Genomic DNA, 13,274 nt, shown 5'->3' with positions numbered 1-13,274 from the left:
ATGTAAAAAATGGTTAGCATGGGGTAATGTAAAAAATGACATGGGGTGTGTAGATGGACAAAATCGCATGTGGAAGATTGAATTCGCACAGTTCGTACAGTTCGCATGGAGATATGAAATCGCATGGGAGATGAAGATATGACGGCTGGGGTTATCGCGTACGTAATATACGATAAGCCCTATTGTACGTTAACTGACCTATATATATATATATATATAGTATAGATTTAAAAGATTTATATATATAATTATATATTATATACATATAAGTAGCCCAAGAAAAATTAAAAGCCCAAGAAACATACTAGCCCAACTCAATACCAAAACCTAACCCTAATTGCTAAAAATTCAAATCAGCACCTAATCTCCTGCTGCATACGGACATACCTTCTGTCACATGCCTTGCTGCTGTTCAACTCAAGTTCAACTCATACGAATACGGTACAATCTCCTACCTCGCCGGCTACTTCAAATCAGCAGAGGTACAATCTCCTACCTCCTGCCACATACCTCGCTGCTGCTCATGTTCGATTGTTGAGGATCCAATCTTTTCTCACGGTACGATCTCCTACCTCAAACAATCTTTTCTCACACTGCTGCTCATCTCGATTTTACTTCAATTTTGATACTGAGATTGAACAATTGATGTATAATTATAAGAGTAAATTCAGAATTGTATTGCTTTTCTCACGCTGCTGCTTCCAGTGAGACCCCCGGCTCGATTGTAGTTTTGCATCAAGCCTTAGACATAAGGTACATAACACTTAGCAATTGGGAAAAAGACCGATTGGTGCATGCACCCCCTTGTCTTTCGGCTATCAACACCACTACATGATGCATGATTAACCGTCCGTCGCTTTTAACGTTATTTTCACGAAATTAGTAAAATAACGTTAAAATTAGTGCAATTTCACTTTTACCCACTTAAACGACCACACATATATACATTATATGTGAACACCGAAAACAAAACGTTACAATATCCTTTTCAGAAATGATTAAATTCAATGTGGGTGAACCAAATATATGACCTAAAATCAAAAGTCAAGAAAATTACACCAAATTCAAATAAATGAATAGTACAATCTTTTATGGCCCACAACAAACCCAATATCCCTAGCAATCCAAAATCCCTTGTACATGACTGGACCGACTAACCAACCACGACTCATTAATGAACACTAGTCAAAATGACTATCTTTTCAGATGGGCTGTATTATCAGCAAATATCTTCAAAATTATTGAACTATATATGTGCCTAAAAAGATAATCAATTAAGCTATATTTCTCTATTGAACAATGAAAGTGAGAATCTCACCTCTATATAGTTATAATATGACGTTATTTTTGTGTTGTTCCATGATTGAAACTGTTTAAGAGATTGTTAAGCTCTTCATAGCTAGTAAATTGCTTGCAATCATATAGATTAGTATGGAAGATAGAGTTTGGGGAAATTATAAAATTTAAAATTTATAGTTAATACAAAACATGTATAACATTGTTAGGAAGTGTGTACTGGTTGTCGTCACAAATGTTCAAGATGTTAATCAGGAGCGGACCTAGGTTATAGGTTGGGTGGGTGGGCCGTGGGCGAACACCTTGAAAACAAATTTAGTGTATTTTATGGGCAAAAAATCCCGACCGCACCCATTGACATGTTGGTTAAGACCCACCTTCGCACCCCCAGTAAATAATTCATAGGTCCGCTACTGATGTCAATGTTATACATATAATTTCATGACAAGTTTGGGAACTTACCAACATTTATTTTTGGGATAAAATTGTTGTTATGGGTCAAATTCTGGTCCGGAATCTTGAGTTTTGGTTAGGATTCCCGGATCCCGGTAAGTTCGGTATCCTGAACTTATTTGTGATATCTTACAAATGTATCCTGCATTGTTTTACTTGATAATTAGGCTATAGGGTGTGAGGGGTCATTATTGGGACATGATTTGCCACCTAGGAACATGAATCGAATGCTACACCACCCCCTTGATTGATCCACCATGGTCCTCCTTTCCATTTTTCAACAAATCATTTCCTTTTTTTCTTTAGTCAAGATAAATTAAAATAAATAAGGGGCTAGTGGTTTAGGTCATGACTACACCCTTTGGGTAGTGGTTTTGGATGGTGGATTAGAGATGGGTTACATGACACTAACATGGAGGGTCATGGTGGTCATGAGGGTCATGACCACACCCTATAGCCTTACATGAACGGATGTAAGACTAAGTCATAAGCTGAACACTCGGACTTGCAGTTATTATACACGTGATGAAATCAATTGAAATCGTCCACAACGGTTATAAACAGATTTTCCATATATCCTGGATTTAGCTCATAGTTGCTATTTCATTTTTTTTTATAAAAAAAGAGGTTGATCTATGGATAAGAATACATTACAATCTAATACAACGCGTAACACTTTCTGTACTCACTTAGCTCACCATCGCAAACAGCTCTCGAGTTGTACTAACTTTCATATATATATCAATATAAGTACTAGAGGCAGGTGACGATTGTCACCTCCTGAGGTTTTATGGCGGAGATCCCGAGGGATTAAGGGCTTTCCTCGTAATAGTTTTAGTCATTTACTGCTTTATTTCACACATACATTGCAATATCTTGAAAAGCACACTACCTCACAACCAAATATGATCACTAAATTAGCCCGTTATTTTTTTACCAAAACAATTGTGATGTTAATATTATTCCACTTTTGTCACTCAAAAAAGCCATCCAAGTTTTATTTTTGTTTTGTTTTTGTAGTTTTTTTTTATACATAATAGCTTATATTGAATGATCATAAAACTTGAAAAAATAAAAAATAATCAACAAAAACTAACCAAATATCATGTATACATATTTATTATATATACATACACATACTAAAAAGCCCTGAGGCGGCGGACACAAACACTAATAATCGTGTAACATGTTAGTTTTTTAAATAATAAAAAAAACACTATAGAAATGCTATACTCAAATTAGAGATCATAAAATGATTGCTTTCAATTTGTTGATACCATTTTTGAATCTTCTTCCTTGTTATTTCAAAATTTTCGTGTGCTTTCTAACAGTGACGGGTCCAGGATTTTTTTTTTCAGTCGGTGTTTTTAGATACTCAAATGTCATAGGACCAAATGTAAAAAATTCTGGTCGGTTCGACGGTTTGGGTCGGGTAAAATTCTGGTCGGTCCAACGGTTTGGTTTTCTTTCGGAAGGATCCCAATGGAAGATCATTTAAATCTATTTTCGAGGGTTTTCTACTTGAAGATGACGATTCAAGGTTTGATGGTCATCTTTGGAAAAAAGTGGTCAATTTTCTTCATACCTAAATATCGAATTCAAGTTTCAACAAATTACAAACCAACATCACTAAATGTCTAATTCATATTCATATTCCTATCTTCACATAATCATCCAAGTTCAACAATTTAAAATCATTCAAGTTCAATAATCTTCACAAAATCATTCAAAGTCACATAATCATTCAAAATTTCAAATTCAACAATTTAAAATCATTTACTCAAGTTCAATAATCTTCACAAAATCATTCAAGTTCAACAACATATTAAGATTTAACATCACATATTCAATGAAACTTCTCAAGAAAAAGAAAGAAAGTAAAGAAAATGCAAGGTATTATAAGTTTACCTTTAGGGTTAGAAATTGAAGTCCAATCGTCTCCTCGTTTTAGAACCAAAGTGCGAGCAGCGAGTTCCGTGAAGGATTTTGGATGAATTTTAGTGAGGGTCTAATGGATTTCGGATTTGGAAGTCACCAAGTAAAGGAAACGGGGACATTTGGGTCTTAAAAAAAGCGCGAAAAATGAGTCCGATAGGAGTCGAACCGATGACTTTTTGCTTGTAAGGAAGTGCATAACCATTCGGCTATCTTACAAGTTCATGAATGGGTTCATCACAAATTTTATTTATGGGTTCATTCAGAATTTTCTATTACCATTTCTACTAATAATATGAAATCGAGTGAGTTCGGATGAACCCGTAACCTTCAATGTAGATCTGCCCCTGCTTTCTAACTTTTGATATGTTGTTATTTAATTGTTTTCAATGTTGTCGCTTTATTTAACATTGCTAATTCCTGTTGATCATGTGTACCATTGACTTTCTTTATCTAGTCATTATCCATAGTAACATCATCAATGTACCCGTATGGCGTATAAGGTGGACTCCGTATGGCGCACCTGTGTGGCGCGTGCATATGGGAGGCTCCGAATGACGTGGCGTGTGCGATGCATGTGTTAACCGAGATGACACAAAGATTGGAAATTACCAACAATTTAGTTTGTGAAACATGATGATTAAAACTAAAACCGTCAAAAGAAATAAAAGAAAGATTATTTTTTTTGGTGTTCTTGTAGGTGGAGACCAAAAAAAATGAATCTTTGGTGATCAAATATGTAGTGTAGATTTTAATATTTTATATGTGAGATGTTAAGATGTTGAAGTAGAGTACTTAACTAATTGAGTATTATAGTCTGCACTTTCCATCAATCTCTTGACTTTTGTGTAATTTCCTTTTTCACAGTGTAAAAATGGGCTTTGGTTGATCAAAGTTTTTGGTAAATTTATAAATCATAATAAAGTAAAACGAACTTTGGTCACATGGCAGCCACTTTTGCCACATAGCATCGTTACACTCCTTATTGTTTTGCTTTAGGAGGGAAAACACAAGGCCTTTGTACCACTTCTTTTTTCATAACTTTTGCCACATAGCATCGTTACACTCCTTATTGTTTTGCTTTAGGAGGGAAAACACAAGGCCTTTGTACCACTTCTTTTTTCATAAATTTTAAAGAAATAAGACTTTCCTTTTGTGCAGACAATTTCCTTTTGAATGTGATGGCAAATCACAAACCCTAATCTTTCTTTCATATCCTCACCACAATTGTGTTTGCATATTCACTTTCCAATAATCCTACATCTGAATTGAAAGAAATCAACCAACAACGCGTATGTTAAATCCCAGTTTTGTTTGTTTGAAACATAAATTCCCTTTTTTGACTAGGATCTAGACATTTATTTGAACTTCAAATATTGAAATCATGTATCTGTAGTTATGTATAGATACATATTTTTTATTAGGTTGTTGCTTTACATGAGTGTTCATTGATATTGATTATTTTTTCATGAATATTAATCGCTAAAATCATGTATCCGTAGTTATGTATAGATACATATTTTTATTTGGTTGTTTTTTACATGAGTGTTCAATAGTCATTTTTTCATGAGTGTTAATCATCTTAATTAGCTTCATTATTTGTGTTTTTTTCTTTCATTATGTTTCTACAGAACTAACCAATTTGTACTTTATGCAAAACTTACACGCTTACCCTTTCCATTGCGGTTTCTATGACAATGACCATAAGAATCAATCTTGACATTATAGTTTTCAAGCATGTTAAGGGTTTGTAATATTATTTTCTTCATTAATGTGTAGAAAATTACTCGCAAGAGATATTAGGGACGTGTCTTCTTTTTAAGGTATATGCATTTTTCCTTTGTTATATTTTGTAACAATATTTTCTTCATTAAAAAATTATTAGTAGAAGTTTGCATATGATTAGTTATTTTACACCGATTTTTAACTAGGTATTTGTTGATCCGTTAAATTTTTCAATATTTAATTATTTTAACATTTCTAATGAAAACTTCGATGCTATTTTAAAGGTTCAGTTATATCATTTAATCTATTGACATTTAATAATATTCTTTCAGTTCACCATATAATTGTTAATATTTTATTCAAGATTATATAAATTTATTTTCTTGGAATAATGGATTTTAATAATAATCTCAACTATTGCCCGTTGGCCGGCAACGGTCCCAACTTTAAAATTCTCACTGGCGGTCCCATCTTTTCACATATTGGCCTTCAATGGACCCTTACTAACGGAACCCCAACGCCGTTAGTCTCCGGTCACCAGAAAACGTTGTTGGTTAGAAAAAGGTTCCTAAAGGTCCGCAGGTTTGGGATGAAAACTTTGAGTTTTCCGGCTAAAAAGTTAAGTTTTCAGGCCAAAAAGAAGTTTTCCGGCGAAAAAGAGTTTTTTCGGCAACCTTAATTGCGGCTTTTTACTATAAAAGGTTTCTAAAGGTGCGTAATAAGGTTACAAAGAGGTTTGAGACGAACAGGTTGAGTTTTCTGGCTAAAATGGAGTTTTCCGGCCAAAAACGTTTTTTCCGGGGACTAGAGACTAACAACGTTAAGGTTCTGTTAGTCAAGGTCCATTGAAGGCCAATATGTGAAAAGATGGACTGCTAGTGGGAATTTTTGAAGTTGGGATCGTTGCCGGCCAATGGGCAATAGTTGGGTTTATTAAAATCCATTATTCCTATTTTCTTTAACCAAACTTTCTATAATAAATCTTAATCACTACATATTTTTATTAAATAATTAAAAATAATTTTGATTATTTTGATGTATCATTGCAATTTTAGTTACATTTCTTTTTAAGATAATCAAATCATTTTTTATATTTATGAGATTTTTAATTTAATTCCGAGATTGTATTCTCCTTTATATAAAGTTCTTTCTGTAACTAAATTGTAAATGTAATTTCGTTATAACTGTCTTAATATTTAGTTTTCTTTTTTAAGTCGTCATTCCTAAAACACTTAATAAATACTATGACCTTTTAAAATATAATCTATAATTGTAATTGATATAAAATTATAGCTGACTTCTAAAAATTATGAGATATATTTTACACATTCAAATTATAAAATAATTGCCTTATTTTTTGTTTAAATAAATCAAAATAATAATATTACCTTTTATGTATTGTTATTATTATTTTTTTAGTGAAATCTTAAATGATAACTGAAAATCATTTTCATATTTAAAATGTTTGCATAGCTTATAAATAAACAACAATTTGATGTTTAGCAAATGATTATTAATAAAAGTCAAACACAATCACTACAAAGGTTGATTTGTAATTAAAAGAACTTATTTTTGCTCATAGGCAGTTGTATGTGACACTATCAAGAATAAAAGAAGACATAAAGTCAAGTTACTAGGATTAGCTAAATATGAAAAATATTACAAATAAGATGATAAATGTGGGGTATAAAGAGGTATTTAGAGATTTAGATTGTTTATATGTTTGTTACTTATGTATTGTAATTACCTATGAGGTTAGTGGCCCATTGACAAAGATAAAAGCGTTTAGGTACACTTAGATTTGAAGGTCTTAGGTTCAAGACTTCAAATGTCACATACAACATAAATAAAGAACAAAAAAAACTTGTATATGTAACCTTTTCCATATTTAATGCGTCATTTCCTACTATTATAAAATGAATTATATTATGTATTATATAAAGTAAAATATATTATATAAAACGACCTGTGATTTTTTTAGTATTTATTTGTTAATGATAAGCCACTTCGTGTTGAAGGGTGGTAGTGTTAAAATATGTTAATAATCGTAATACGGGAACCAATTGTGAGTATCGTAACATCTACATCTATGTGTAATTTATTAAATCAATAGAATTATAAGAAGTATTTTCTTTATACAGCACGTGTGATACACAAGATCTTAAACTAGTATTAAAATACGTGTCTACAAACTGCATCATTTATTATATTTTATTTGGATTTGGTAAATTTTCCAAGAAAATCCAAATAAACGACTTCAATATCATTGATTTTGAATATATATATATATATATATATATATATATATATATATATATATATATATATATATAGGATAATGCTCTATAAGAAACCCCATTATTTTAGAAAACTTAGCAAACTATACTTGTGGCTTACATTTAGCCACGTTGCACACATACCCTTACTCTTACTTTTTGCAACAAGGTTATATTAGTAATTTAACTTAACCACCAAGATATTTCCCCCAATATGAATTGACATGTTCATTTATTGCCCATCAAATCGTATGTACCATTCACCCTCCCCCATATTTCTTTTTCAATATTTCCTTTATATCTTCTTCAACATTCAACAGAAAAACCCCATTTCATATTATACTCCAAATTAGCAAGTAACTCCATTAATGTCGCCGGTCCATAGTTTCCCCAACAGGTTCTTTAGCAGCGACTTCCATAATGATGAGGAATTTAATGCTCCAGGTTTGTCTATTTATGTAACTTAACTCTTCTCGAAGTTCTGTTTTTTTTTTTGTCTTTTACAACTTTTTAATCGAATAATCCAACTATACTGCATGGCAATGTTCACCTGTTCCATTCGAAGCTTCTGCATACACTTATATGCCTGTTGATTGTTCGCGATCATCTGAAGTCCCTGTTAGATCACCGGATGTTGTGATCTCCAACAAGTTCATGAACAACGCTTTTCATGATGATGAGGTTATGGATAATGAACAAGGTTTGTTTTCCTATACACTGGTTTTGGACTTTTCTTCCCCAGATATGGCATAGTCCAAACATATTCCATAATGTTCACATGTAGCATCCCAAGATTCCCCTATGCAGTTCATGCATGGTGCTGGTTCTGAATCATCTCATGGTCCTTCTCTGTTTGCTGAATCATCACGCGGCCCGTTAGACGGTTGTATATATTACATGGGAGCCCACTTTATTCTCATATCACAGATTTCTAACCTTTTGTCATGCCATATACCAGATTCCTAACCTTTTTCGTTTTTTGATGCAGGGCCATCGAATCCATACTTCGTTTTTGATACCCCTCAGGGAACCCGTTACTGGATTCCTAACGTCGCTGATAAGTTCATACCAGTGTGTGGGAAATCTTATCCAACTTTTGAGGATGTTCTTTCCATGTATGAACTTTATGCGTTTGAAGCAGGTTTTTCTGTAAAAAAAGGGCAAACTAAAGTCTGGAATGGAATTCCCACACACAAGTATCTTCGATGCTCAAAATATGGAAAACCACAACCCAAGAGGACTTTTGACACCCTAGATGAATCTTCTCTAAAGCTCCGGAGGACCAACTTCACATGGTGTGACTGTAAGGCAAGCATTCTAGTCTCAATCTCGAATGATTCATACACAGTTTTGAGTTTCAATGATATTCATAATCATGAACTTGTTGAGAGTTACAACCGTGATCTTAGCAAGATATCACGGAGGCTGTCATTCTCCACCAAACAATTCATTCACAATATGAGTCTAAACCGTATCGGACCCATGAGAGCTTATAGATGTCTTGTAGCTTTAAAAGGAGGGCATCACAATGTCAATGGGACTCCGGTGGATTTTAAAAACTTTAGCCACCAGTTGCGAATTTTTATTGGTGAACGCGACGCACAAGTTTTCCTCGAACGCCTGCGTGAGCGCTTTGACAACCTACCCAACTTCTATTTTGATTACACTGTATCAAATGGAAAGTTGTCTTCTGTATTCTGGGCTGATGAGATTTCAAAGCTAAACTACAAAGCTTTTGGCGATGTCCTCGCCTTTGACGCAACTTACAGCACTAACAGGTTAGCCCCCCCCCCAACATGTGTTAGGCCTGATCCCCAAGTATACAACCCTAACCCAAAAAGTTTTACATTTTGTTAACATCAAATCAATTTTTTATTAATAGGTACAAGATGGTTTTTGTGCCATTCACGGGTGTGGATCATCATTTCCAATGTGTTACATTTGGAGCGGGTTTGATATCAACCGAGTCCATTGAATCTTATGTGTGGTTGCTTATGGCTTTCTTGAAGGCACACGGTACTCAACCAACTCTCGTGCTGAGTGATCAAGACCCATCCATGCTTCAAGCTGTTCCTATGGTCTTTACCGAATCACGACACCGTCTATGCATGTGGCATATAATGAAAAAACTACCCTCCAAGGTTAGGTTAATTTGTTAGCCCTTAACATGTGTTATTCAACATAACAGAATTTTTATATGTCTTTTCAAACTGTTTTAATCTAACACGTGTTAGTAACTCTTAACTTTTTCAGATCTCTGCGGACGTTCTCGATAACACTGATCTTCGGTCCTGCATTCACCGGTTGGTTTGGAATGTTTATATCAAACCTGAAACGTTTGAGTCCCGCTGGAATGACCTCCTACAAACATTTGGACTTCAAGACCACAGCTGGTTGAACGACATGTACAACATCAAACATCTTTGGGTACCAGCGTACTTCAGGGAACTGCCCATGTGTTGCTTAATGAAGACCACTTCACGCTGCGAAAGCTCTAACGCTGCCTTCAAGGTCAACTCAACAAGCGCAAACACCCTTGTACAATTTATGATGTGCTTTGAAAATAGGGTAGACAGCCAACGATATCGGCAACGTGTATCGGAGTACAAAACCTCATCCACGGTGTTCACGGGCAATACTGATTTAGCGATAGAACAGCACGCGTTCGCCATTTACACAAACGCTGTTTTCGCGCAAGTTCAAAAGGAGATAATTAAAGAGAAGTTTTTATGCTACATCACAAACCAAACCGAGTCCAGCAATTCCAGTCTTTTGATAGACGTCACTCATTTGGATAAAAGGAATAACATCACAAACGTCTATCAGGTAACACATGTTAGGCAATTTCATTATTACCCATCCTCTAACATATGTTAGATCTAAAGGCCTTTTTTTTGCTGTCTATGTTCCCAACAGGTTACGTATAACACTGTAGACCAATCCGCCAGTTGCTCATGCAGGAATTTCACACGTATCGGATATCTGTGTCGCCATGTCTTTTGCGTCTATCGATTGAAAAATGTTGAAAGGATTCCACCCCAATACATAAACGATAGGTGGCGCTGAGATGCCCTCCCCAAACAGGTTTTTTGTAACACCCCCAAAAAACCACTTGCGGAGACTCCGCGAGGCGAGTTACGCATCAGAGTCTTGTAACACCCTAAAATTTCATACTTGAAAGTTACAAAAACGACTCATAAATTAATCATCAAAATTTAAAATTTGGGCATGACCCGTTCGCAATTTGAACAACTTCCCTGTTTTTAATATATCAAAATACGCTAATAACGACACCTTTAGGAAACCATACGAAAGACCATAACATTTAGACTACCGATTCAAACAACAAGTTTAAGTTATTTAAGTATTCACAACATCTATTTAAAACATAAAACTTCAACACTACTAACTTTGACAAAAGCCTTATACTAACTAGGTTACTATAAGGTTGCGGAAGCGCATCACGGGTGATCAAGGTGTGTTCGTATCCGGGCGGCGCAAAGACAATCATACGGGTGCTTTACCTACAACCATTCAACAAAATAAATTAGTATGGTACACATAACGTTTTCATCCTATCACAATACACATTCTCGGATTTACATGATAAGTTATCAATTGATCTTAATCCATACCATTTCATTCTAGTCAATTAACACAATTCTTTCTCATTCGCTTCCAATAATCCGTTAGCACGGATCAAGGATAGAACTTCCATTAAATTCCTTCTCATTCGAACCCGAACCGATCCAATCACTATGGACCGATACGGATTCCTACTTTCACATTATTATTTGAAACAAACACTTTAATTTGTATATCAAATCTTTAAAGAAGGCGATTGATTAAACTCATAAATAAACATGTAAGTAACGAACTTACATCGATCTTGTGCCTTGGTTTGTGATCCGGAACTAACTCCTTCTTCTTTCGATCCTACATGAATTCGTTCTTATTTAGATCATAATCCTTACAATTGTAATCATACTTTCAAGTATCAATGCCACTTATATAACAATTAACAACGCATTAACTTTCAACATACAACACCATTCGCTCATGATTTATTCAAGACTACTTAGATTGTCATTGCGGCATTTAATCAAACACCTAGTGTGCGTACAACTTCTCAAGCCTTATGTACATGTACCTTATGCACAAATTCACTAGAATATATCATCTTTTACATAAGCAACCACTCATGTTCAAATATTCATTCTACACAATATAATTTACTAATATTCTATCATTCATACAATTTTTTTCTTAAAGATTCATTCAACTAATTCAATTACCTACTCACTATCATACTAAAACAAGTGGGTTTTTCCCAAATCTTTAGTAAATCAAATTTAAGCACAATTCACCTTCTACATGATGATACCAACTCACATACAATCTAATTTCATACTGAATCACGATTTGGTATAAACCCTAGTTCATCAACAACATCAAATTGTGAGATTTTATCTTACCTTATGTTCAAAATACTTGGATTAGAGAGTATTTAGACACTAGCATGCGATTTATGTCCCTAATCCTTCACAATCTTGCTGAATTTTGAGGTTGATTCTTGCAATTAGGGTTCCCCCCCTTTTTCCTTCTCTGGTCGCGACCCACACAGCCCAGAACCTTCTGGGTTTTGATTTTTATTAACTAATTTTATTTCATTTGTTTTTAACTTTCTTTCCCCACAAATGCTTATTCGAGCCCCACTAGGTGAGAATACATGAATAACTTTCGCCTCGCATCGAATTTCCGCGTGATAGCGGGATAACCAATCCATCCCGACTACCACCTTAAATTCCCCCAAAGTCATAGGAATGAGATCTATTTCAAATTCTTCGTTTTCTATGGTTATCTTACAATTCTTACAAATTTCACATAACAAATAACTTTTACTATCCGCTACTTCTACTTCTAAGGGTACAGACATTCGTTCCTTTCTAAAAGAAGGGTAACACATAAGTTCGTCTGACACAAAAGATTTGCTAGCACCAGAATCGAACAACACATTCACGGGTATTTGGTTGATTAAGAAGATACCTGACACGACATTCGGTGAGGCCTTGGCTTCCTCGGTAGTAATCTGAAACATTCTTCCCCGAGCCTTCTGATTTTCATTCTTCTTTTCATCCTTCTGCCCTTGTTGTTTAAGCTTTGGACAGTCAGCTTTTACATGACCGGGAGTGAAACAATTGAAGCACGTCCTCACGGGACTAGGGCACTTAAAGTAGGGATGTCCCTCTTGACCACAGTTGTAACACCCTTTCTTTCCCATTAAACATTCTCCGGTGTGAAGCTTTCCACAAGTTTTACATGGAGGAATACCACTTTTCGATCCTCCTTTACTTCTAGTGTCGTGTTGCTTAGGCTTCTTGGATGAACTCGTAGTTGATGGCTTTTCAGCAGACCGTTTCTCTCCTCTTTCTACTTGTCGCTTCAGTTCTATCTCTCTATCCCGGGCTAAATTAATGAGTTCACCCAAAGTTTCACACTTTGAAGGAGTAATGAACTCCCTATACTCGGCCTTCAACATTCCATAGTACCGATTAATCTTCATCCTTTCAGATTTGACGAAATCATCAC

General features: G+C 34.8%; 1 protein-coding gene across 1 annotated transcript; it reads left to right on the top strand.

Annotated features, from left to right (window-relative positions):
- The first annotated feature begins 8,267 nt into the window (after positions 1-8,267).
- LOC110918858 (protein FAR1-RELATED SEQUENCE 5-like) lies at positions 8,268-10,483 on the top strand. Its single transcript, XM_022163140.1, has 6 exons — positions 8,268-8,385; positions 8,470-8,571; positions 8,674-9,463; positions 9,568-9,826; positions 9,939-10,408; positions 10,465-10,483. Exons 1-6 carry the CDS (start codon positions 8,268-8,270, stop codon positions 10,481-10,483), a joined length of 1,758 nt encoding a protein of 585 aa, XP_022018832.1.
- The last annotated feature ends 2,791 nt before the right edge of the window (positions 10,484-13,274 follow it).

This window comes from Helianthus annuus, chromosome 16, assembly GCF_002127325.2.
Source record: "Helianthus annuus cultivar XRQ/B chromosome 16, HanXRQr2.0-SUNRISE, whole genome shotgun sequence".
In the NCBI taxonomy this organism is placed as follows: Eukaryota; Viridiplantae; Streptophyta; class Magnoliopsida; order Asterales; family Asteraceae; genus Helianthus; species Helianthus annuus.
The sequence above is the reverse complement of the archived record's forward strand: the minus strand, read 5'-3'. Positions and strand labels throughout refer to the sequence as shown.

Excerpts from the sequence above, each read along its gene's own strand:
- LOC110918858 (XM_022163140.1), top strand. The coding sequence starts at position 8,268 with ATGCCTGTTGATTGTTCGCGATCATCTGAAGTCCCTGTTAGATCACCG. Across the intron at positions 8,386-8,469 it reads GGTTATGGATAATGAACAAG|CATCCCAAGATTCCCCTATG; the intron begins GTTTGTTTTCCT and ends GTTCACATGTAG. Across the intron at positions 9,464-9,567 it reads GCAACTTACAGCACTAACAG|GTACAAGATGGTTTTTGTGC; the intron begins GTTAGCCCCCCC and ends TTTTATTAATAG.